Raw genomic sequence first — 24,616 nt, 5'->3', positions numbered from 1 at the left:
TTAAAAGAAAACACTGTTTTCCAGAGGGAAGCAGGCGGCAGACCTCAGCCGACGCTGCTGCTGTTGCCATCTGAAGTGTGTCCTTGTTGACAATAAACGCGGGCTGGGGTCCAAGCCTCGACAAGGCCACTTCAGACTTCAGCTGCTGCTCGGCTTCACCATCCCCCCCCGGTCGCTTCCTTTGGCATTTACACAGCCCAAATGGGTCAGTCGGGTTCAAACAAGAGCATAAATAACAAATCAGGGGCGCACAGTGAGACCTCGTGGTAAAAAGAGCATCAGTTCAGCTCCCTCCCATCTTCAGTGTTGACAGTCAAACCTGCGAAAGCCACACAGAACCCCAGAAAAAAAAAAAAAAAAAAAAGAAACGCGCACCCGCTGATGCAGGAGGTGGGAGGTAGGGGGGGCAAAAGAGGGTGAGAGACAACAAAAGGAGGGAGGGATGGATGGAGCAGTGTCTGTAGGTGGATCATCCAGCACAAAGATGGGGGGCCACTACAATGGGGATTTACACACATTTGTATTTCTCCACACAACACAAACTGACCTGTGTTTTAAAGGAGCTTTTACAAAAACGTTGCTTTTATTTGGCTTTTTGTTCTGAGCGAGAGACACCTTTACAAAAGTGGGCTCAAAGCTTCTTTTACTATGAGGTCAAAATGCTGAAAAGCCACATGAGCAACACACCAATGTCGCACATCTGTAGTGTGACACACGGCCAAAATTCCGCCATTGCTTTTAGCATTGAGTCTTAATTATTTGGTCTCAACTAAATGTCAGAAAATTGTAACTGAGACATAAATAAGCTCAAAATGCAAGTGAATGTCAGGTCATTTCAGTGTTGCTGATATAAATGTGAAGTAAAACAACAGAAGGATGTGACAGCAGCTCTTTTGTGTCCACATTCAGAAATGTCTCCTCTGCCAAAGACCTGCCCTCACTCAGTCTGCCTCACACTGAACCTTGGTGTTCCATTGTGCTGATGAATTAAATATCATGGCATCAAGATCTGCGGTTCAGGTTTCCCTTTCTTCTTTAGCCTCCGCTCTCCTTGGCAACGGTGGTCATGACAACCAGCCGGGGGACACAGGAAACGGGAGAGATGATACACAAAGGGAGGCAGGGGGAAGGTGACACATACCAATGATGGCGTCCTGCAGGACTGTCGTGAGATTACACCAGTTAACATCACACAGCCGAAGATGCATGATCTCAGTACATTATATTATATTTATATTTTCAATATAATTTACATCTGATAATACTAACTTATAGGGGGTGGGTGATATTTAGAATTTCTTCATCACATTTATGTAAACTCTTTTACCCGAGGCATCACAATAACCGCAGCAAAACCTGGTGTTACAGGAAGAAAATTGAGTGGATAATCTGTTTGAAAGCTCGACTCCTGATAACCATGAATATCTGAGACTAGAGCGTGAGATTTAGTCACATTTTATTTGAATATGTACCTGAAGACGACCTGTTGGTTGGATCATTGATGATAAAAAGACGACCTGTCTGTGTTTCAGGGTCCACTGAGGTTTTGTTGGAATTGCTGTTGCTGCAAAAGTTGAAAACATCAGGAACATGTGTGTCAGAGTAATAAATATAAAAGCAGCGTCAAAGCTTTGACTACTCTTATCTCTTATTACTATCGAGGTGAGTAAATGCTCATATCATTAATGTTTGACTATTCTCTCTGGTAAATAATGCCATCTAGTGACAAAACACTCACAGAGGCCTTAGTGTTGGTCAACCAGCCCAACTGACACCATCTCCAATAGTATTAACATCAATGATGGAGCGCAGACGCACACTGTTATAGGCATAAAATACCAATTTATTACTTTGCACATGAACACAAGAATTCCCTGCAGGCTAAAAAAAATTTTTTTTGAATATGTCACATAATAGCAATAAGAGTGAGTGAAAGGCCCTTTGGTGGAGGGGTGTGAGGGGGTGGAGCTACAACATGCCCCACCCTCCTACATCTGATCAGAAAAGGTCCCCTTCATTCACAGAATCGGAGTGTCCTGTTCAATTGAAGTGGGACATTTCCAATTCTCCGGTTCTATTGCTATTAGACAATCACACACAGCTTCAGAGACTACTAGCAGAAACAAAAGGAACAGAGCAGAGCCGTAACAAACCCCCAAAGAAAAGAAACCAAAAAGGGAAAAAAAAAAAAAAAAAAAAATCAAATGAAATAAAAAAATACACAATACACAATGTCAAATTACAAATCTGTTAAGATATAACAATATATCAAAGTGAGAAGAATTTAAAAAATAATTCATGCTCTCTATCGGGGCACAGAAAGAATTATGGATATTTTTTCTTTTTTATATATATATATAAAGGTTAAAAAGAGGTAATCCTGCTCTGTTGACGCCGTGGAGAACCCCTTCACAAAGAGGAAGTGCATTTGTGAGGGGTCGGCAGAGTTGCCATGGAGATAGGAGAGCCCCACCCTCCCCTTCCTCCCCCAACCCCCATCGAAAGGTGTGGCCACAGGTACAAACCAGGACAAAAATGGACGCCCGCTGCGGTTGCCTGGTAAAGAGGAGAGGGGGTCGCGGTCTTTGACGGGTCCAGGTTTGAAGAAAGTACCTCGTTTGGATTTGAACACAACGCAAAGAGCCGCCCCCCCCTCGCCTCAGAAATAAGCTTGTACCTCCAAAATTACTGACATTTGTGTAGGAATTTTTTAAAATACATCTTCGAGAGACTGGACAAATATTGCTAGGCTAAAGCAGTCCGACTATGTTGATTAACATTTAAACCCCCTCCGCCCCCCAAAAAAAGAAAAAAAGGAAATGCATTTATATTTTTTTCTCTCTCATAATAAATATGATTCCAAAAAGATTTTTCTTTTTTTTTTTTTTTTTTTAGAAAAAAAAGAGGACAATACTCTGGCATGCAGGCGAGCAAAGTCTAAATTTTGTTACTTGAAAGAAAATTGTCTAAAGCCTACATAACTATTCCACCAAATGCACATTCCCACTGATTGATACAAGCAAATAAAAAAAAAGAAAAAGAAAAAACAAACAAACAAAAAAATTTAAAAAGTACAGAGACACAATAGCGAGAGTAGACCAACAACCACAATGAGTAGAATTATAGCTTTGTTTTTCCACATTTGAAAACTGGAGCTGGGTTTGTATTGCTTTGCAATGTCATGTTACAGACAGGGAAGGATCATTTATCAGACTGGAGTTCAGAGAGCAATATTACGATTTAGAAATTATTCCCCCATTAGAGGAGCCAGATGAAAATTCGATCACAGCCCATTTGGCTTGGTAAAATTAGTGCATGTTTGAAAAAAATAAAAAATAAAATCCAAAAAACCAAAAATGGAACTGCCCCTTTAAACAGAGTAAAACTTATTGCAATGCAATGCCTGGACAACACTCTCCCACTCCCTGACTAGTCCTGCTCATCTGCTGCCGCTGCCAGCGCCCACGCCTTCAACAGGCAGGTGCTCAAACTCATTCATAGTAAACCTACTGCTTTACGGGTGGTTTATTACAAAAGGGTTTTCACTGAGCTGCCCCCCCCCCGAGGAGGCGTGCACGCCGACCGTCTCTCTGTCCTGCATCATTATCCAATCGCAACACCAAGGGGGCAAAACGCCCCATGATAACAGTTTGCTGAGTGTTTGTACAGGGGGTCCAAGGGCAGTGCTTATGCTTATTGTCAATTCATTTCATCCAGTGTTAAAAATGTTAAAAAGAGGAAACAAACACCGTTAAATAGTAGAGACTTTAAGATGGGTATACTTCAAATACACACAGAGTAATAGAAACCATTTTCTTTTTTAAAAAGTCTAAAAATTCAACTCATTGCCTATCGCAGACTGCTTTTTCACAAATCCCTTAAACTAGTGTCACTCCAATTACAATCCCTGATTGTCTCCAACTATCTGATCCAAACCAACTGATATCAGCTGAGTGACGGTCGCTGAGGCAGATCTCTCTCACCAGTTGGAGTACTACACAACACTTTAAATCTGACGCCAATTCTCAGTCGCATCAGGGCCTACAGAGGAAGCATGACTCCATCCATCCATCCAGGGGCCTACTTCTTCTCACCATTAGCCAAAATGCTACAAAAAATGTTTCCAACCCAAAGCTCTACTCTTTAACCTGCAGCTCAACAACCAAAGTCTATTCCTGAAGTCGGACTAGTAACTATATAACTGGCTTTGCTGCCATCCTTAAAATTTCATCACAATAGTAACAACATTGACAACAACGATAACAACAACAACAACAACATCAATGGTAAACTACTAATTCTAAACAACAGTTTTAAGATAACCACAAAACATCTTATATTAAACTTTTACAAATCTGCTTTGTTGATTCATATGTATAAATGCATAAAGGTAAGAGAGATTGAGAGTGCCCTCTGTTGCTTGCCTAGCGTCCCGGGTCAGTGCAATGAGTTGGCCAGTATTAGCAAAGGAGACCTCAAAAAACTATGTTTGTTTCCGGCCCTTGAATCTACAAAACTCAAAAGGAGAAAAAAAAAAAAAAAAAGCAACGTCCAGCAGTGTTGTCATATAATCTTTCGGATAATCAGGTCCAAGCAAAAAAAAATAAGATCCCGCTTTTCATACAGAAAGCAAGGCTGATAAGACCGTACTCTGTGTCTAATGCCTTCAGCCATTCAACAGGTCCCAATGCTGAGCCAGTCACAGGCCAGACCAGTTACTACTGCTACACATCAGACCTGGCTTCACTTACTCCTTGAAATGGATGAGGCTCCTCCTTTCTCCGCAGATTCAAATGATGTTTTCAGGCACAAAATAGGAGCAGCTGGCTCCCAAAAGGTGCAAATCCCACCCATTCTACGCACAAGTTCAAAATACAACCCAATGCATTTCAATTAATAAGTGACCCAGGACTGCTACAAATACCCACCAGCAGCCTCCACGAGGCCAGTTTAAGTCATATGTCTCAAAGTTGCTCTATAGATGTAAATATATGCTTATTTGTACTGTATGTGTGAATATAAAAACAAATCTGAGGCATTTACAGCAGTTATCTCCTTGATTTCCCTTTACAATTCAGTGGCCTGCCATGAAAACACATGCACACACAAACACACTCATACAGCAGTACATGTATATACAGAGATGCGCACACTCACTCTCACAAACAAACACACACGCACGCACGCACACAGACACACACACTCGCCCACATACAGACTTGCGTATTCTTTGTTAAAATGGGAGGAAAGTAATAATGGGCATGGACACCCTGGTCACCTCGCTTGTAAAAGACTGTAAAGGAGAAAAAGTTAAAACACACGCTCATAAAAAGGAAAAAATATATATATATATATATATATATATCGTTCTCAAAAGGTCGACTCCCCTCCATCTCTTTTCATGTAGAGTTCCCTCCCCACTACCCAATAAACCCAAGACCTTGTGACAGATTTTGCCCAAAGGGGCTTTGAGGTAAAAGTAGATAAGAGTCCTGCTTAGCTGGGAGAGCTGAAGAGCTGTGCTGACACAGATTGTGCCGATGCACTCCCTTGCTCAGTGTATCTTACAAACACAAGAGTGCAGACATTCAAATAGAAAAAACAAAAACAAACAAAAAAAATAATGGCTCAACTTATAGTATGTGTGTACGGTTTGTTTTTGTTTTTTCTTGTTTTTTCTTTTGTGCACCGGGAACCCTCAGGGTTCGCGGTGCTGGATTGCTGGTTAGAAAGGCAGCTCGATTGGGAACGCTGGTTGGAGATTGTTCCATGAAACAGAAACTGCTGGACATCGAGACACAGCAGATTCACCTGTCCAAGAGCTGCTTTGGTGCAGATTCAGAAAATGTAGAGTGAGTATGAAGAGAAAGAGACAGACGATTTGGAGAGAGCGCCGTATGGGGGAAAAAAAAAGATAGAGACGGGCAAAACCAAAGAGAATAAGAAGGACAGGAAAAAAAGGGGGGGAATCCGCAAAGAGACTGGTTGACGTGCTTGATAGTTCAGGCGAAGTACATGGTGTGCTGGGTATCATAGTGGATCTGAACTGCCTTGGCCAGTGCCTGAGGGTCCCGGCCATTACTCTGTCCCGACACGTGGCTGCCTTCAGCGCTGCAACACAGAGAAAGGCAGTTTTTACTCCCCGACGCCATCAGGAGGAAATCACTTCACAAAAAAACAGCAAAAGGTGGTAACAAGAATCTGAAGCTCTGTCCACATTAGGATTTCTTCTTAACTCCAGAGTGTCCTAGAAAGTGGAGCATTACTGATCTTATAGAGTTTGAAAATTTTTGTGGTGAAATGATCTTTTGAGTCAATCCAGAACTTAGACCAGACTCTCTTGGTATATTAAAAAAAAAAAAAAAAAATACACCTTAATAACGCATATCATCTGTCTTGCCTCTTACAAAATACTTGGCAGGACACCAAAAAAAATAAAAAAAAAAAAAGGGGTATGAAACACTAACACACAAAACAGTAAATGGATATTTCTAAAGAGAAAGGTGGTGTTAGAAAAAGTATGATACAATACAATAAACCCTCAAACCTGACTGACAGGCTGTTTATTAAAGCTGAAATATGTGGACACATGACAGAAGACAAGCCAAAGGCAGAAAATCCTGTCTGTGCATCATTCTTCTAAGCTTTGACCAAACTGTTTAAGTGGTCTGAGCAATTATGGCATTGAATGCTTTGAGCACATTCTTCCAAAGGTCAAAAGTGTCATACAGGCGTGAAATACATACAGACAGAGTTCCCCTGAACTGGAACCACAACTACTCCGGAATTCCTCACCTGTCGTGGTCTTTGTCCACCAGGTGGTATCGGGCTCGGAAGGCCACTAGCCTGGCGTAGTAGGCCGGTGCTGGGATGGAGACGGAGCGAGTGCAGCGGACGTAGGTGTGGCACAGCTGGTAGGTGAGGAGCTGCAGTTCATCTGCTGTGAAGCAGTTGTCATCCCACAGGACGTGGTAGTGGGAGGGACGACTGGTTCCCTGAGGAAGACGGAAGGTGAAAAGTCACATAACACTGTGCTGAGGATTTCATTATACATTTGTTTACCTGGCAGCACAAATGAAAAACACTTTTGTCTGAACGGCCCACTGAGCCATAAAACGTTCAGATGAGTTTGTGTGCAATTAAGAACATGAGTTGTGCATGGCATCATTACAAATCACTGCAAGTGTCTTATTTGCAGCGCCTCCTTTTACATTTGAAGGGGTGGGAGTGTTTTAGGAGAAGATTTGTGGGCAGTGTATCATTTCAGATAATCATTGGATGAGTTGTCGAAGAATCCCAATCGTGCCGTTAACTGTCATTAAACATCATTAGTGCGGTAACCACAGAGCATAACTGCAGGACCCATAAAGACAATTTTCACTGAATTGATGGGTTTTAACCACAGTTCAAACTTTTTTTACGTGCAGATATGCCAAATTCCTGCAACATTTTAAAGCTGCAACAGAGACGTTGGAAACTGAAGACATTTCAAAGTTGCATTCAAATTACTACCATGCTGAGATATTTGATTTAGTGTACACCAACATCTGTAAAGCAAAAGGCTCTACTGCTCACCTGAATACCAGCATGGCTGCACAGGTAGAAATCGAACTCGGACGGGTGTGTGATGGTACTGTCCACTGTGGTGCCGGCTGGGACATTGCCACTCTTCCCCACCTGTAGTGGGCAACCAGTGGGGATACATTAATGCAAAGCAGTGTCGTAAGTAGTAATATCATAATATCACGTGCCACGCCAGAGTAAGGTCCCACTGACCCGCTCAGCTTTGTCAGAGCAGAATAGACGAGTGTGGTGACGCTTCTGGACCACAATGTAGGTAATGCCCGGCCTGTAATCCTCCTCCAGACTGATGCACGCCTTGCGGATTGCTATCAGCTCTGGCCATGCCACCTGAAAATGCAGCCAAAAAAAAAAAAAAAAAAAAAAAGTAAAAAGCACATTTTTACACATGAAAGCTATACCATACATAATGATCCACCTAAGACACAATTCAAATTTGAAAAGTAGTCCTGGGGAAAACATTGCCAGTGGCTCACCTGCTTCATCTGTCCCTCTGACACGCCGCCGCGGTAATAGATGATACGAGTGGGCTTGAAGCGTGTGGACTTATAGAACTGGATGAGCAGTTCCCGCACCATGTTGGTCAAGTCTTGGATGACCTCTTGGCTGAAGAGCTGCTCCTGCAAAGACGTTGTCGGATTCAGACTCTGAGTGAGGGGACGGTTGAGAAGAACACAGGAAACTGCAGTTTTGCGGTCCAGACAATGTCAACAGTAGAGTCATTACTATAAAACTGACATCGAGACACAAGCTGGTATTATATTAATATGGAACATGCCAAGCTGCTTTACAATCAAACTAAGCAGAATAATCTTAGGAATTAATAAATCAATATACCATCTTATTAACAGCATTTTTAGGGCTGTTAAGTGTCAATAATAATCAATAATTAAGTCAATCTCCTGTCAATCACCTAAGCTGTTAAATCCACTGACTTTCACTGTTAAGTGCACACAGACTGAAGTTACCTGGGACATGTCTTGTCGTGATGTCTGGACTCGCACTGTTGCGCAGTATCTGCTGGGGTGGCCATCCATGCTGCCCACCACTGCCGCAATGGATGGCTTCTTCCCGTCACCTGCAGGAGGATGCGTCACATCGGCCCCCAAAAAGATGACTGGCTGCTGGAACACAGAGGGCCTGCACCGAGAACGGGACACGTATGAATAAGACAAATCCTAAACCTGTGCGTCTCATTTCAATTATAGTGAAAACTATGTGCGGATCCAAATATTATTACACTAAGTTTAAAGCCCAGATTAATTCAGCAAGATTCATAGATTAGAAACACCAGACTGAATAAATGCCAGGAGCTGCGAAATGTACTTATGACTTCCCCTTTTCACCACAATGATTTTTAATTCGGAAAAAATCTCAGGAATGTCTAACATTCAAAGCCAAGACACATTTCAGATCGCCCATTTGGACTGCAATGAGGAGGTTACTAAATCCATGCTGACCTCTGATGAGGCACAAGAACGTTGTTGATGCCTCCCAGTTTGGCGTTGATCTTGAGGCAGAGGTTGGAGAGAGTCTGAGGGGACGTCTTCACTACGTTCTTCACCTGGACACACTGGGTGGCCATGCCGAGGAGAGTGTCGCCCACCCTCTTCACCTCGGCTGGGGATGGGCATAATTTAGTTGAAAATAGTATCACCTCTTGGGAAAATAAAAAAAAAAAAAACAAAACAAAACTTAAATTTCAGTTTCTTACCATAGACAGGTGTTTTGCCGGGCAGAATGACCACAATCAGCTGCAGCCCGACATAAGACATTTTGAGGTGTTTAAACATCGGCTCCACACTGTCAGCTCCTTGGGCGTATTTACAGAAACATGGCTGGCCTTGAATGGGCATCCCAGCATCCTTTGAAATTTTTCGCAGCTGGTCAGTGAAGCTCCTGGTGAAATCCATTAAAAGCTCATCAGAAATCAGGTGACACAGAAACAGACCGAGGAAAATTCAACAGCAGCAGGGATTTACTACATATACGTAGATTTATAATTGCAACTACACCTGTGGAGTCTTTAATGCTCATTGCAAAGAAAAAAATTATATCATTAGGTAAACATGAGAAATGTAAATGTGTTGCTGGTCAAAAATGAAATAAATGGGCAAAGGTTGTAGAAAAAAAATACTAAAAACACAACAGTGCCGTCGTCTCTGATGGGAATGTCATTAACTGTATGATAATAAACATCTGACCATTTCCATTATAATCCATCCTATAGCTGACAAAGCATTTAAATCTAAACCACAAATGTCAACCTGAAAGAAGATCAAACTGATTCAGCTATTTTGGACTGTAACTGTGAGAATGCCATCTGTACATGAGTTGATGAGATACTTTGGACTAAATGGCCTGTTGCCAGTCCACAACAAAGTGTGTGTGCGTGCGTGCGTGCGGGCTCATGCTTGTGCACAAACAGAATCATTACATAAGCCTCATCTCTATTTGTTGTATTTTGCCACCAAACACATTTCTAGGACAAGTCTCAACAACATGACAGAAGTCCATGACTCACTTGAGCAGGTCTTCCCGACACTGTTTCTGTGGGGCGAAGCAGGCCACAGCCCAGACCTTGATCTCGATGCCAGCATAGAACTGCTTCCCGCGCATGTCCCACACGCCCTGGTTGGGCGTGGCCACAGTTTTATTCTGTGGAGAGAGTCCCTACTCTCTTAGTCAACCCCCCGGTTGGATGAGCCAACACAAAAGATACTACAGCACAACTCACACTTAGAAAGAGTTTCCCTCCTTTTGCCAACAAACCAAAGTTCAACAAACCACACCAGTACATTATTAGATCGTACACACAAAGTCTTGTGAACTTATTAGATACTGTGACCTCTTGTCACATTTTCTTAATATGACATAAAGATATGTATCTCTCTCTCGCTATATATATATATATAAAAAAATAATAATAATAATAAAAAAGATTTAAAGATTTGATGATAAAGATTTGATGTACTGCACAGGACATCCATTTCCAACCTAAATTCTGAGGCTTGTTTACAAGAGGACAGATCACTTTTATTGTGCATAAATGTCCAGAATTTATAGCTTCTATATCTGGAAGCCTGGCATACACGGATAACGAGAGGATTGAATTCACTCAGATATCATGCTGTGGGCGCCGAGCTTGGTTGTGAATACAAATTCAATGGGCCGTGGCTCCCATTTAAGTTAATAAGATTTGCCAAAGGCCATTAAGAGCTTTCATTCTCCAAAACAAGTGACCACAAGGAACTATTTGAGTGTGGCGTGCCAAGAAAGGTTAAGGGCTTCTTCATCTCATTACAAGATTGTCTTAAGTCTTTGATTTGATCTAACATTAAGAGTAAACATTAATATATATTAATAAACATATCTTCACAGTGCCATTACAAAAGAACCAGACCGAAGCTTTTCCCATCTCACAAGATGTGCATACAATTCCATGAGGGAGTGCCCATATTGATGCAGCAGCATGTAAAGCAACACCGGCATGCCATTGACTAAAATGAAAAGTGTGCGTTTCATTCAAACCACATGATCACAGAAATGGGAAAAGCTCTCAGTCGCCATTTAAGGGTTATTCACTGGAAGCCGATTAGACTCGATATCCCAGCAGGCAAGTGGCCAAGCCTTTGAGCGAAGGAGTGCTGTGATACCATCTTAAATTAACCAGCGTATAGTTCTGCCAGCCAACAGTAGTGAGATTTAAGCTTGGTGCTGGCCCATGAGTCAGCACCCCCCCCTCCTCCATCTACCATCTACTTTCATTTCGAGGAACAATTCTCAGTGAAGTTCAGTAGGCCAGCCAAAGACTGAGCCAATTTTCCCAAAGGGATCATTAAAATTTCATCTTGTCTTAGCAGAATCATTAAAAGCTTCATCTGATTGGAGAGCTATATTTTAGTCCCTGTAGTATTTACATTAACCTTTTGATTCTCAGATGTGAGATAAAATCAATTTCACTCCAAGGGCTTCAGTGAATATATCAGGCACATCTTACTCTGATGCTGGTTGGTTTGAGTCTTATCGTCCTCGTGTTGGCAACACATCCATCCCCGCGCCCCCCCACACCAAAACCTCACTCATACACAAAATCCTTGAATCTCAATTCAGCCGCTTGCAACTTACAACCAGGCGATAATGTAAAAGTTTTCAAGAAAAAAAAAATGGATAAAAGATTCTCCCAGATACGTCTTCTGTTGACAGGCTGGATGCTAATGATTGCCTCTTGGATCTGTAAAAGGTCTGCTCAGAAAATGTTTGCACTCCTCTGTGTGAACTATCCAGTCTGGATCAGCTGATTTGAGATTCAGAGGGTGAATCGCAGCAGTCTGCAGCAGTGAGCGCAATCTCATTTCCTCCACCTACACTGACTGAACGAAACAAGTGAAGAGCCAAGCCCTTGTCTGCCTGCAACGTCATATTATTTACATGTTTACGAATGGCGCCAGTAGGAGAAGATAAAAATGAATAATAATTACATTTAAAAATGCACACGTCGAACAGACTGCTGTGATGCACCATAGGATGATAACAAAGGGCAAGTTCCAGCTTGTTTAGGTCAGTATATGTTAAAGCTGAATATCATTAATTGAACTACTGGTGGATCAACTTGCATGCGATGGCAATGATGCACCAAATAAACATCGTTCTGAATAGTCATTTACGCCCAATTTTTCTACAGCTCAGTCAATTTCTGATGAAATGGATCACTTATCGAAGATCAGTTAGCTGATACATCTGCATTTCTGATTGGTGACCTCTGCAAACCTGGATCTCCCCCATATGTCCGACCATTCATGCTGTTGTGCCCCCAGAGCGCAGCCCCTGCCCAGTACTCACCCTGCCACAGTCCCTCCCTGTGTCTGTACTCACCCGGCCCCCATACTGCAGCATGGGCGCAGGGAGCACACGCCCAGTAACCTCCGTCATGTCATTGTGCACCACAATGCCAAACTCCTTCAGGTAAGGGTCTGGCCCCCCGACCATGCTGTTGCTTTTGACCTGAGAGGAAAGGGGGTTGAGGGAGAGAATCAGTTGAGGAAGTATATTCTAGCTTTCCCGCTTATTCAGCATTTTGGTAAACTTCAGTTCAGCGACTAAAGCTTCAAATTGGTGAGAACATCACTCACCAGTCGGCTGATCTCTTCTTGTCTGTCGGGGGCTGAGCGAGCTGTAGCTTTAATCATGGTGGATGTCTGGTTGTCTGTCAATTTCTTGATACAGCGCTGGCCTGCTACAATGTTACAGACCTAAAGCGCAAGGGGGGGGGGGGGGGGGGGGGGGGGGGGGGGGAATAATTACTTTTCATCAATGACGCAGTCAGACAACAGAATAGTAAGAAAATTGACGATTAAAGGCATTTTTGCCATCCTTAAATATATTCAAATCTGAAAGCCATCAAGTTTCTCACCTCCAGGGGAAGGTAGGTGTGTTTCTGTTCCTGCCCCACTTGTAGACAAGGCAAATGAGGATACTTGAGCTGCAGGTTGTACTTCTGCTTGAAATACTGGGCTACTGTGCACTCCATGGCTTGGCCATTCTCAAGCTGTAAGGGGAACCTGAATAATTGGAATATGTGGACAAAACCCACAGAAGAGTGTGTAAATCAAACGTGCAAAAAGGCAAATATGACCAAAGTCTAATTGATTTCAATAACACCTGATATCCTTTACCATATTTAGATTAACATTGGCCTGTGCTGAGGTACTAAGAGTGAACTGGCAAAGCAAACGGCAACACTTACGTTTGGTGGCTGGCAGGTCGGCGTGTGACATTGCACACTCGATATTTTCTCTTCATCTGACCACAATGTGTGACCTCAACTTTCAATCCTGTGGAAAGGATGCAAGAAAACATTAAAACACAAAATGAAGAATGTGAGCAGATCCCTTTTCTTTAATGGTCTCATCTTTGAATTTAGCCGGTTGGTGTTTCACATTCCTGCTCCGCTGTGGGAAAAGATAAAATGCTGACAAGGCAGGCAGCCAATTGTGTAGGGGTGTTTGTATAGTTCACTGAACTCCTTTAAGATATTTATCATAACTCAATTAAACAACTCACAAGAGGAAAGAACACCATTTACCAGTGCCTGCTGCATAACATGTTCTCTTAAAAATTAAAAAATAGTGGCTCCTGAAAGGTTGCTTTAGTGGCTCTTTGTGAAGTAACAACAGAAGAGATAATGACAAAGAGAGAGCACAGATCTTTTTTAAACAATAGGTGTAGCTGCAGGTTTTATACCAAATTAAACGTGAAGACTTAGACTACTTAGTTTCTGTTCATCCTTTCTTCCCCTGGTTCAAGAACAAGCATTCAACATGGGAAACTAAGTAGTATGCGTATACAGCTGTGACTATGTATCAGGAGTGGGTGCAGTTTCTTGAGGTCGTCTACTCTGAATATAAAAAGATGCATGTGCCTTCAGGGCTCACACCTACATGTGATCTGCAGTGAAATGGATACACATTGAGTCATACAAGTTGTGTGTATCATGTGTGCATGCCTGTGAATGCCAACCCTCCTCCACCTTGCTAAATCCAAAACACAAAAAGTCACGTAACAAACTATTATGTGTGCACGCCAGTATCTGATGCCCACCTCTTATTTCCTTGGTGAATTTGACGCGCTGCGAGTCCGTCAGTGGTTTGGTCTGTTCGTTGATGTTCTGGATATCAAGCACTTCGCACATGAATTCTATCACAGGCTGGGCACGGTAGAAAGCAGTGGCCGACACTGTGGGGTAAAAAGCGATACCACGTTTTTAAGCAGTCTAATAGGAAACTGCAAGTAAATACCAATGTACCTCAGGGGGCTAGGGTTAGACAGTGAACATAGTATGAAGGGGGATTTTAAGCTGCTTCACAAAGCTACAAAAGGAGTTGCACATATCAGGTGCTTGCGGTATTTCCATAACTTGGTCTCCTAAATATAACAGAGTGGATTCACCTAAACATAAAATCAGTTATTAAAACCATCGAACTTCAGTTTCTAAAATATTTTATATTATGAAGACTCTTCCTTCCTCAGAACCTGTCCCTTGACCGAGGTCCCATTTTCCCCAGAACTACTTACTGTAGAACTACTACATCTGAATGAATTCTTCTCCCTTCTTTTTCGCCAGCCAATTAAAAGCTACTGTTGTTATCAGTGAGATGGATTTTTGCCTGTGTGCACATGGGGCATCAAACCGACCCATGAGCACATAAGCAAATCTATTTAGCTGGTGCTTGCATTAACCAACAGGGGTCACGTTTCCACTATCATGACACTTCAATCATACAGTAATTTATTTTCTTGCTATCAGTTTAAAATGAACTGCAAAGGAAACAAAGTGACAGGAAATGTACAGTTACAGACAATTTCCTTTAATCCGGACTATTAGAAATCAAAAGAATTAAGCAAGGTTATTCATGCACTAATTCAAGTGTCAGCATTTTTCTCTCATGCATATACGATGCCATTAATTTGCATGCATGAAAAACACATTAAATCTTGCTGCCATGGCGAGATAACAGCGTTACACATGTCAGTTAGTTAAAACCTGCATAGGATAACAACCGCAGTGCACAGCAGGTACAGTCCCATACAAGCTGCGTTTTCAGTGAATGGATTCAGAAATGAAAGCCTTACCATCTATATTGAGCATCATGTTCCACATGGCAGGACGGACAGACTGATGGAAACCAAACCAGACCTCCCTGCCTCCACCCAGAGGATGATAGTAGCCCTCCGGCGGGGAGAAAAATGAACGCCCCACTGGAGTGTACCTGTGTGCACAAACAAACGATAAGTGAGTTCTATAATTCCACAGGAAGACAGTTTTTTGTCTTCCTGTGGAATTATAGAATTTTCAGTTCAAACTTGGTTGACTTCATGTTGACTCTGAATTGTGAAGTGAGATAGTAGCCTTGGTTACCACTATATTTCTATAAAACACACTTAAGAGCATATTGATATTGAAGAGTTGAAAGCAAAAGTCAATATTGTATCAGGTAAGTAAATATAAATTGGAGTCAGATAAAGTCTGAGTGTAAGCGAAGATAAAAATAAATGATGTGAAAATACATCTTTTTTTAGGATGTAGCTGCAGGAGATTAAGTGATATAGACAAATTCAAGATTAAAAGCTGTCACCACGTGTGTGAAGAAGTGGCTGATGGATTGGTAGCGATACCTCATGGAGGGTAGGTGCCGGGTGATGACATCCAGGGCCTGGACAGAGTCTTCGGGGACCTCGTTCAGGTGACCGGACAGGGCTTCCAGCAGCATTTGAAGACTGACCACAGACACCCACTGCAAGGACACCTTGAATGTCTGATCCTTCCCCTCACCAGGCAGGGTCACCTCCAAATCCACCTACAGGCGGAGAGAGAAGGAGAGCGTCAGGGAATGAGGGGGGGCGAAAAGAGAATAAGGCAGACAAAAGGCAGCAAGGGGAAATTGAGTGAAGAACATGTGACGGAAGGAGATAAGTATCCAAGGGTAGAATGGAGTGGCCTTTCAAAATTCAAAAGATGGCGAAACACTGAAACATTTATGATGTAAACAAGCTAAGCTAACCTTACCCAAATCTGAAAATTATATTCTCATTTAGTTTGTAGAAATGTGACTATAGATATTTTTCAATGCGCCATTTATTCCTTTCGGTAAATATGCATATTACTTCAAAGAGAATATTGTATTTTTAACTGCTCTCTGCTTACTATTACTACATTGTATTAGTATCATGGTTACGGAGGTCACAGTTAAATACAGACAAATTACTTAGAGGAGCAGGCCATTGAAATTTAATCAGGCTTTCTCAAACGTCTTTATCGTAACATCAATATTCTCATGTTCTGTGTAAGTGTAACCGAGGACTCTTCTCAGAGAAGTTGTGCTCAAGTGTTATGTTCCCCAATTTCTTCAGCTGCAGGGTCGCCCAATATTTGTATATTTTTCAGGGGAAAGTGAGCACAAAGAGAATAGCTGGGGGGAAAATTAATACATCATTGAGCTGTGCAGCTCGCCGCTTTGTAGGAGCAACTTTTGATATCATAGTTTAGTGTGTCTGTGATTGCTTCTTCATTAAGAAGTTTTTAGTAGCCTCAAATTCTGGTCCAGATTTTCAGGGCTAATCCAGAATTGAAGACAACAGCATGCCAATCACAAGCCACATACACGTACTCTGCCTGCTCAAACTAATCTAGAAATAATTAAATAAGAAATAATTCTCCTTTCAGGAAACCATCATGCTGATTGATTTCTTCCATTTCCATTGTCTGTGTATTTGCTCATCCAAATACCAACCCTGTCCCTCCCTATTGGCAGTGGATGTGCTGTGTACATGTTCCTCTTCCCGTCGTAGCCAGGCTGTCGGTCTCCAAAGATCTGCATCTTGAAGTGCCGCACCATGGTGTCCACCACCTCCCTGAAAGGCAGAGTTAACAGGATGATGAGGGCACGCACAGAGGCAATGAAAACTGGGGATACTCTTTCTTCAGCCCTCCTGAATGAAAATCGGAAACTTTTTGCTCCTGATAGTTTCTCCTCAGGCAGTCTTTGGTCATACTGACTGCCGAGGAGTTGACACTTTAAAGCCAAAATAAACCCAAGGAAAAAAAAAAAAAAAAAGGAAATCAAAAATAAATATGATAAAAAGGTTTTACCTGTTGACCCTTCGAGGCCGTTTCTCAGGCTTGATGTCAATATCATAATGATAAACATCAATCTTGGGAATCTGCACCTGGAAGTGGTTGGCAAGGAGCCGGATGGGTTTCCCCACCGTGCCGAGGCCGGGACGCCGCGGAGGCTGAAACAGAGAGGTAGGGGCAGGCGGGCCTGGGAAGAAGGAAGAGAAAAAAGGGGGCGTTATATTTAATATGCAACACCTTAACAGTTACATAATGAGCTCTGTATGAAAATTAAGTTTATTTGCACTGCACCCAAGCTTAAACGGGCCTTTTGCACTGACACTGCAATGGAACCCCCCCCCCCTCCCCCCACTCCCCCTGAAACATCCCAGTTCACGTCAAAAATCTTTGCTTTAATCGTGAAATCTGTGCTTTTCCTCCTCGTAGGGTAAGCTAGCTGATCAGCACACTGATTCTACACTAAGACGTTTTTTCTGTGCTTGAACAAAGATGGTGACAGTGAGATTACACCTTTAACTCCCCCATAAAACGTAGGATTTGAAAGACGAGTGTGTAACGCCAAGCTTGTTGCAAACCACGTGACACTTGCTTGAACGCACAGAAATGGCCCCCGCAGCATAGAGGGGCACATATATATGTATATATATATAAAATTATATACACGTTTGGATTCAGCGACTCTGGCCCCTGACCTACATGGATCAATAAGGGGGCTGGTGAAACAATGACCTCCAATTATCCTACCCCCCACCCACCCAGCTCCACCCAGACACACAGGGCGCCCACCCCTCATGCTGAGACAAAGACCAAGCTCCTCTCAGCCAGACGGACGGCAGGGCCATATGGAGGGGCGCCACACAGAGGGCCTGGGATTACCGTTACACACGGCACACCTCGTCCACATAAACATTACGACATACATATGAATGTGCAGGTGCTGAAAACACAGGTGTGGCTCCTGAGATTGTCAAACGGCAGCATTAAACACTGCAGGCAATGGAGGCGCACAACACCTGCCGCTTTTTAATCACCCGTTTAGAAACGCCACATGTGTAATAATGACCTCAGGCTGCCTCTGGTTACCGCGAAGCTGATAATGACCCGACTCATACACTTTAACATTAATCGCTTATGTCAACATGGAGGAAAGGGGCCCTGGGATGCCCCGTCAAATCCTGCACAATGCTCAAAGAGGAAACACAGCACACTTTGCTCAGAGGTTAGCCAGGACAAAAGGAAACCCTTGAACTACAGATTAGACTCACTAAAGGCGAATAACTATGCATAGATATAAAAAGAGTTAAAGTGATATTTTGTTGGTGGTTTTGGAGGAGGCTGAAGGAAGCAGCTTAATGCCTTTGACTACAGAGAGCTTAGAGACTGCAGGGGTCCTCCTGAACTCCCTGCACCCACATGCTCCAGTTAACAAGTGAAGCGCAAGAACACAGACAATCGGGAACCTCCCCATCGCTTCCTGAAAACACGCTTCCCAACATGCCCTCATGTCGCCTGGGCCCCATTTCACCTCCCCTCATCCCCGTCAGGCCCACCCACCCACTCCTCCTCCTCCTCCTCCTATTCCACCATCATAGAAACAATCATTGTAACGTCATTCAGCTTTTCTAAGCCATTTTGTTTGTCACAGTCTTGAATAAGAAGCCATTTGTTGCACTTCTGCTGTTCTTTGTCACGACTTGGACTAATATCATGTGATGATTCACTCCACTTCGTCCTACTGGCCTCGTTGATGATAGCAAAAAAAACAAAAAAACAAAAAAAAAACAAACCAAATGATCTTCGCTATGCTGCAAACTGCTAAGCTCCCGTTGTTTGTATGGCTCCGCTTTGAAAACTTTACATGGAGTTTTGTGTGGTTGCACACCCATGCTGATGGACAAAAACTAATTAAAAACTTCAACAATGCATTTCCAAATCTACTCAAGTGTGGGTGAAGCCCTTTTTAAATGTCACAACGAATGCAGCTCGTACTTCGCAAAACATCTTCAGCAGTGGAGCCAAGAGTTGCTTTTACTCACATTTCTCCAGTATTTCCCAGCACTGTGTAACATAACAATCTCTAATAATTAAAATAAACGAAGCTAATTATTCACACACAGCATTAAATAAAGCCAACATTGAAACAATCTCACTGTAAGCATGTGTCCAAAGTGCCAATTCTGACAGTTAACAGTCACAAAAAGACCTTCTGTGACATTTTTGATCGCAAATTTCAATGTTTTTAAAGACGTGCAGATATCCTGTGTATTGATCGATGTGGGCTTGTACATGTGTTTCTATTTTTCCTGCTCACTGGGAGCATGGTCAGGTTGTAAAGAAAGGCTTCTACTCTGTATGTAGCAGGGAGTCCGAGGCCCTCCTCTTCCACTTTCACCAAAAACAGAGCTGTACCTATATATAGCCTCCTCAGCTGCCACACTACCACGCTGTGGGTGAGCGTCTCAACGTGAAATACCCATACTCATCCTTCCTCTACAGCACGTCTCACTTTTGCCGAGTGCGCACCCACTTGGGCGGTTTTCACAATTTCAGCAAGCTAACAGGTTGTTTCCTTTTTAAACCCAAACAGGCAAATGAATCATTCAGTCTAGAAAAGTCAGATAAAGTTTAGTGGAAGAAAAGCAAAAGTTAATGTCCTCAAATTTTGCTTGATCAAGCCCAAAACAAAGATATTTTGTTTACAATCCGAAGACAAAGAGAACTCACAACAAAGACGCTCGAAATGGGGCATGTTTCACTGAGTTAATTGGTTTGATTATCTGAACAGTTGTTTTATTTATCAACTAACAGATAAATCAACCAGCTCTTAATGAGTATCTCTCTTGTTTAGTTGTGGGTTTGCTGTTTTTCTCCTTTCAGGCAGTTTAGATGCACAAACAACCAAAATTGCAACAAGTGAAAAAAGAAAATAAATCGAAAAATATGAAGGTGATTAAAATAACCAAACTGTGGACCATCTTCATTAATCCTGTTATTAAGTTTACAGTTATTATCCAAAGAGCGTTTTGTTAATCTGACAAAACCCAAAGATATCCGGCTTTCAATGATAAACAGATCCTCATGTGAGAAACTGTACGCAGAGGCTGTTTTGACACATTTTGCTTTAAAAAATAAAAACAAAACAACAACTGACAATTAATTGATTTTCAGCACAAACCAGATGATGCAACAATTGAAACACAAAAACCACGTGTTGGTATGTGCACCGAAAAAACAAAACACTGACAATAACAAAGAAGAAACCACCCCCCCCCCCCTCCAAAAAGATAGAGAAACGTTTGGGATAAAGGTTGGGCCACTCCAGCAACGGGAGGAAAAACCACATGCGCACACACACACACTGGCCTACATTCATGCAAATGAGGATATTTTAGAGCCTCGGTCTGGACGGAACTGGTCATGAGGAAAAGATGGGCACATGTAAAAAATTAACTACTAAAAAAAAAAACTAAATTATAAATTACAAATCAATGCATTACAAGTGTAAAAGAACATAATGTCCATCAGGTGACCCCCTTAAAGCTCATTCTTCTCAAATATGTCTGTCTCTTTAATTAATGATTGTCACAAGTGTTTTCCTTCATATTTATCACTCTAGTCGTTCCCAGTTGTGTCTTTTATACAGCCATTTAGCTGCCCTGTCGTAGTATTATTGGTTAAATCCCTGAGCTCACAATCTGATATAGTCGCCGGCAGAATAGCTTATCAATAAAAGATTGTTTTTCCTCTTAACCCCCCGCAGACTCATCAAAAGGTGGCACTTAAGGCTCGATTTAAACGACCCGTCAGGACGGCTTCCTGCAAAGCGGTATGCTTCTGCTCAAAGTGACTCAGATTTACTTTGAGTCACAGGAAGTGAAATTAGCTTTTCCTGGCACAGAAAATGACAGATGCACTGGAGGCATGTAAGTCTAACTACTCCTTGTGTAGTCAGCGTGCATCTTTCAGCTTTGGATCCAAACTGACCCCCAACATGTCCAAAGAGCAGCACAACATGGTGCAAAGATTATCTCCTTCCTGCGTTAATGTTGAAAAACCATTCGACTGTGTGCCATGGACTCGCAGTTGTTGAGCGGAGTTTGCTTCACATGCACCAAAAAGCCTAGTAACGCTGCGTGTGTCCCTGGTAACCGCAGTGTGATCAAGCTGGGAGACAGCTGGGCTTAACGCTAAGCGTGAGGATGATGGCTAGGCCTGGTGATGAGTCAGACGAACAGCAGTGAGCACACTGACGCCCAAACCTGTAAATCACCTGGATTAAGGTACTTTACACTGGACCGTGGAAAAAAAAAAAGGTAGATCTACTGACAGGGCCCAAACAGACCACAAAACATAAATATCTGCCCACCGAAGTAAAATTATCAACAAATGTATTAATTACTTTCATTTTTCATCCTCTGTAAATTTATGAAGTGGAGTCATATTTTGGGATATTCCTGGATTTCTCAGTTCAGTTTGCTGTTCACACCTTCTGAAGCAAACTACAGTTAGTTGAGCTCAATTAACATGTTTCCTGTAACAATCTAGGCATTTGTGCCAAATTTTATTTATTTATTTTCTTTTTAAGATGCCACTTCAAGAGATGGACCTTGCAATTTTGGAAACAAAAGCTGAGTGCTTTGCAAAGACACCCCAGACCTACATCACACTGTCACACACAACTTTGGGAGGTCCTGCCTAAATGATTTCAGCCTCACCAAAGCCAAAAGCCACAAAGTGCATGTTTCTGAAGAAATCTCCTACAACCAGACCAGAAGAGGCTCCATCATTGAGCTGCAGCAAGACAGGAGATCCAGCTGTGGCTCAATGCAGCATCAGCCTCATCTAGTTTGTCTGATTTTAGAAAGTCAGCTTACTTTGGTTTTATTTTTCTAATTTATTCATTTAAGACAATCGCTTTGAATTTAACAAAACAATGAAAGGTATGATTAAATAGTATATTACTTCAAAAAGATGTGCTTTAAAACAAAGTGTTGTGCTGAATCTCAATTTTCTAAGCCTGTACATTTGTCCTTTAGTATTGGCCATACTCCACATGTAGACAAAAACACAACTATAACACAATGTAGCTTGGTGGTAAAAATGTAGTGCAACTGAAATGGCTGAGCACAAGTTGAATTTTGCGATTTTGGCCTGCAGTGATTATGTGACAATGAAGCTGCCAGGACAGACAGACACACACACACACCTGTGGATGCTTGCACAATAATGCTATCTCCAATCATTCCCTCACACAGCTTCTGACATTTGTGTGACACTTATCTGACTGCGAATTAAACACAGTTAATTAAACACAAATCAAAGCCTGTCTAAGGCGCAAAAATGGCGTTTTATCCTACAAGATGCGTTCAAATCCCTCGTTAAACAAAAGGCAGATTTCACGCAGGAAAAGCAGCTCCTTCTTGTTTTGTTTTGTTTTTTTTACACGTAAATACACATTTTGCATGGGACGAAATCAACGCAGTGTATCTGTTAATGCTGGGCTGCATTTCCCCGCTCTGCAAGCTCTCCCATTAGATCGCCACACCGCCGCGAAGTGCCTTTGTTATCATATACATGGGAGATGAATAATATGGAAGCTGGAGATCTGATCGATAAAAAGCGCCATCCATCCCCCGCTGAGCTCTCACGGTCGGCGCATGGTTGCTGCCCGACGGAGAAGCTCCTAAACCAATGACAGCCTCGCATTACACCAGTAAATTCCGAGTCACAAAACGCGCACGTCTTCTCATTTTAGCGCCTGTAACATGTGCTATAATGGCATTCATCTTGTATTTCCACCCATCGCTGTCACCTTGGACCCGCCTGGTAGTTCAAATCAAACTGCACATCTTGTCAAAATTTCGACGGCATTGTGTGGCCTTTTATTTCCTCCTTGGAAGGAAATAATAATAATGATAATAATAATAATAATAATAATAATAATAATAATGGTTGGTCGTTTTGAAGAGAAGAAGAAACACACAGCGAACAAACATCAACGTAAACACACCACGACGCGGAAGGAAGACGGAATAAGGAAGGTCCTAGTTAAATCCCCACTCACACACAATGAGCCGTCCACGACACGACGAGCCTGAGCGCGCTTCGGATGGATAAACACACACACAGACACACAAAAACAACAAAAACACGCAGACGCGACAGGAAGACCGAGAAAAGAAAAAAACCCACAAACACAAACTGCCAGGAAACGTGGCCTGCTCTCTTTGGTGTAAATACACGCACGTTTGTGCACACGCACACGGGGCTGGGCCTCGGTTTGTTTTTCCCCCGTCGGGCACCGCGGAGGCCTCGCCTGCAGCCGCGGCCCCCAGTGAAGCGACGTGTTAGCGCACGGCCGGCCGGCTCCGGCTCCGCCGCTCCGCCTCACGGCTCCTCTTTTCCGTTTTATTATTATCATAAACCTCTTACCGGGTCCGAGCGCTTCCATGGCCGAGGCCTCTCTCTCCGTCTCTGTCCCGGCCTGGCGGCTCCGTACCGACGCTGAAATTGGGGGCGGTATCGCGAAGACTTAAAGTGGCTAATTTAAGAAAAAGGGGGATACGGACAGTTGGTGCCGAGGACTGCTGACTGGACCGACTGACCGGAGCTACGGCCGCTGCTGCTACTGACTGATTCGGAACGGCGCATGCGCTAGTCGAGGAGACGTTTAAACCCGCTCTGCGCATGCGCCAGATGGGCTTTACCGCACCGAGCGGGATTGCGGGAAAAACGGCGAGCTCTCATTGTGCATGTAAATTATAAAATGAGGAGGGGGGGGGGAATGCAATGCAAAGAGTTGTTGCTTAAAAAAATAATAAAAAATAACAACAACAACAACAACAATCATTCAAGTGAAGTAAAGCCTGGGAATTAATAATAAAGTTTGGTAAAGTATGTGTAAACTATATGTAAGAGCCCATTTAGTTCGAGTTTGGACTGGATGTGATAATAATATTCAAATAATACTCTATCACTTTAACTTTTAGTTTTTTACACAACTGAGGTATTGGTCGTCTTCTTGTAAAACAAACAAACAAACACAAAACAAAACTCTGAGTCTGAATACAGATTTCCCCCCAATGATGGGATAATTTCGTTCATCCAAGTGTAAACAGTGTCGTATATATAGTCCTCATAATGAAGGAAAATGCATTGTCTTTGTGTATGTCAGTTATTAACTGATGCATATCAGTATAGTTGAGATATTTTGAACTACTTCAACTTCTTACTAACGCATTTTAGAAGATTGCAATATTTTTAGCATGTAAACTATAATATAAATATTGCCTCGACCTACAGCAAATAATGTATTACACTTTATAATCACTTGAACTTCACATATACCAAACATTAATGTCAAAATGAGATCAATGTGTATTAAACTCAATCTGATTTTAC

At 42.4% G+C, this 24,616-nt stretch overlaps 1 protein-coding gene across 8 annotated transcripts; it reads right to left on the bottom strand.

Moving 5' to 3' along the window:
• Positions 1–2,830: 2,830 nt before the first annotated feature.
• On the bottom strand, positions 2,831–23,846 carry ago4 (argonaute RISC component 4). Of its 8 annotated transcripts, none has more exons than XM_029513741.1 (19): positions 23,648–23,846; positions 17,231–17,402; positions 16,872–16,992; positions 15,757–15,938; positions 15,214–15,350; positions 14,182–14,316; positions 13,328–13,415; positions 12,995–13,142; positions 12,714–12,833; positions 12,424–12,585; positions 10,106–10,254; positions 9,296–9,480; positions 9,042–9,201; positions 8,550–8,721; positions 8,058–8,228; positions 7,777–7,911; positions 7,576–7,677; positions 6,796–6,995; positions 2,831–6,111 (listed from the first exon to the last, which is right to left on the bottom strand). In XM_029513741.1, exons 1-19 carry the CDS (start codon positions 23,664–23,666, stop codon positions 6,003–6,005), a joined length of 2,667 nt encoding a protein of 888 aa, XP_029369601.1. In that variant the 5' UTR covers positions 23,667–23,846; the 3' UTR covers positions 2,831–6,002. The 8 variants fall into 8 exon arrangements, with proteins under 8 accessions (XP_029369601.1, XP_029369603.1, XP_029369602.1 ...); XM_029513743.1 differs by having other exon boundaries at positions 8,058–8,201; XM_029513742.1 differs by having other exon boundaries at positions 10,106–10,239.
• Positions 23,847–24,616: the final 770 nt, after the last annotated feature.

The sequence above is a fragment of the Echeneis naucrates genome, chromosome 11 (assembly GCF_900963305.1).
Source record: "Echeneis naucrates chromosome 11, fEcheNa1.1, whole genome shotgun sequence".
Taxonomy (NCBI): Eukaryota; Metazoa; Chordata; class Actinopteri; order Carangiformes; family Echeneidae; genus Echeneis; species Echeneis naucrates.
This window is presented reverse-complemented; position numbering and strand designations above follow the sequence as displayed.

Bases quoted from the DNA above. Each gene is read 5' to 3' on its own strand.
- ago4 (XM_029513741.1), bottom strand. The intron at 12,586-12,713 runs GTGAGTGATGTT...CTTTCCTCTCAG, and splicing joins AAGAAGAGATCAGCCGACTG to GTCAAAAGCAACAGCATGGT. The intron at 9,481-10,105 runs GTGAGTCATGGA...GGATTTCACCAG, and splicing joins TGTCGGGAAGACCTGCTCAA to GAGCTTCACTGACCAGCTGC.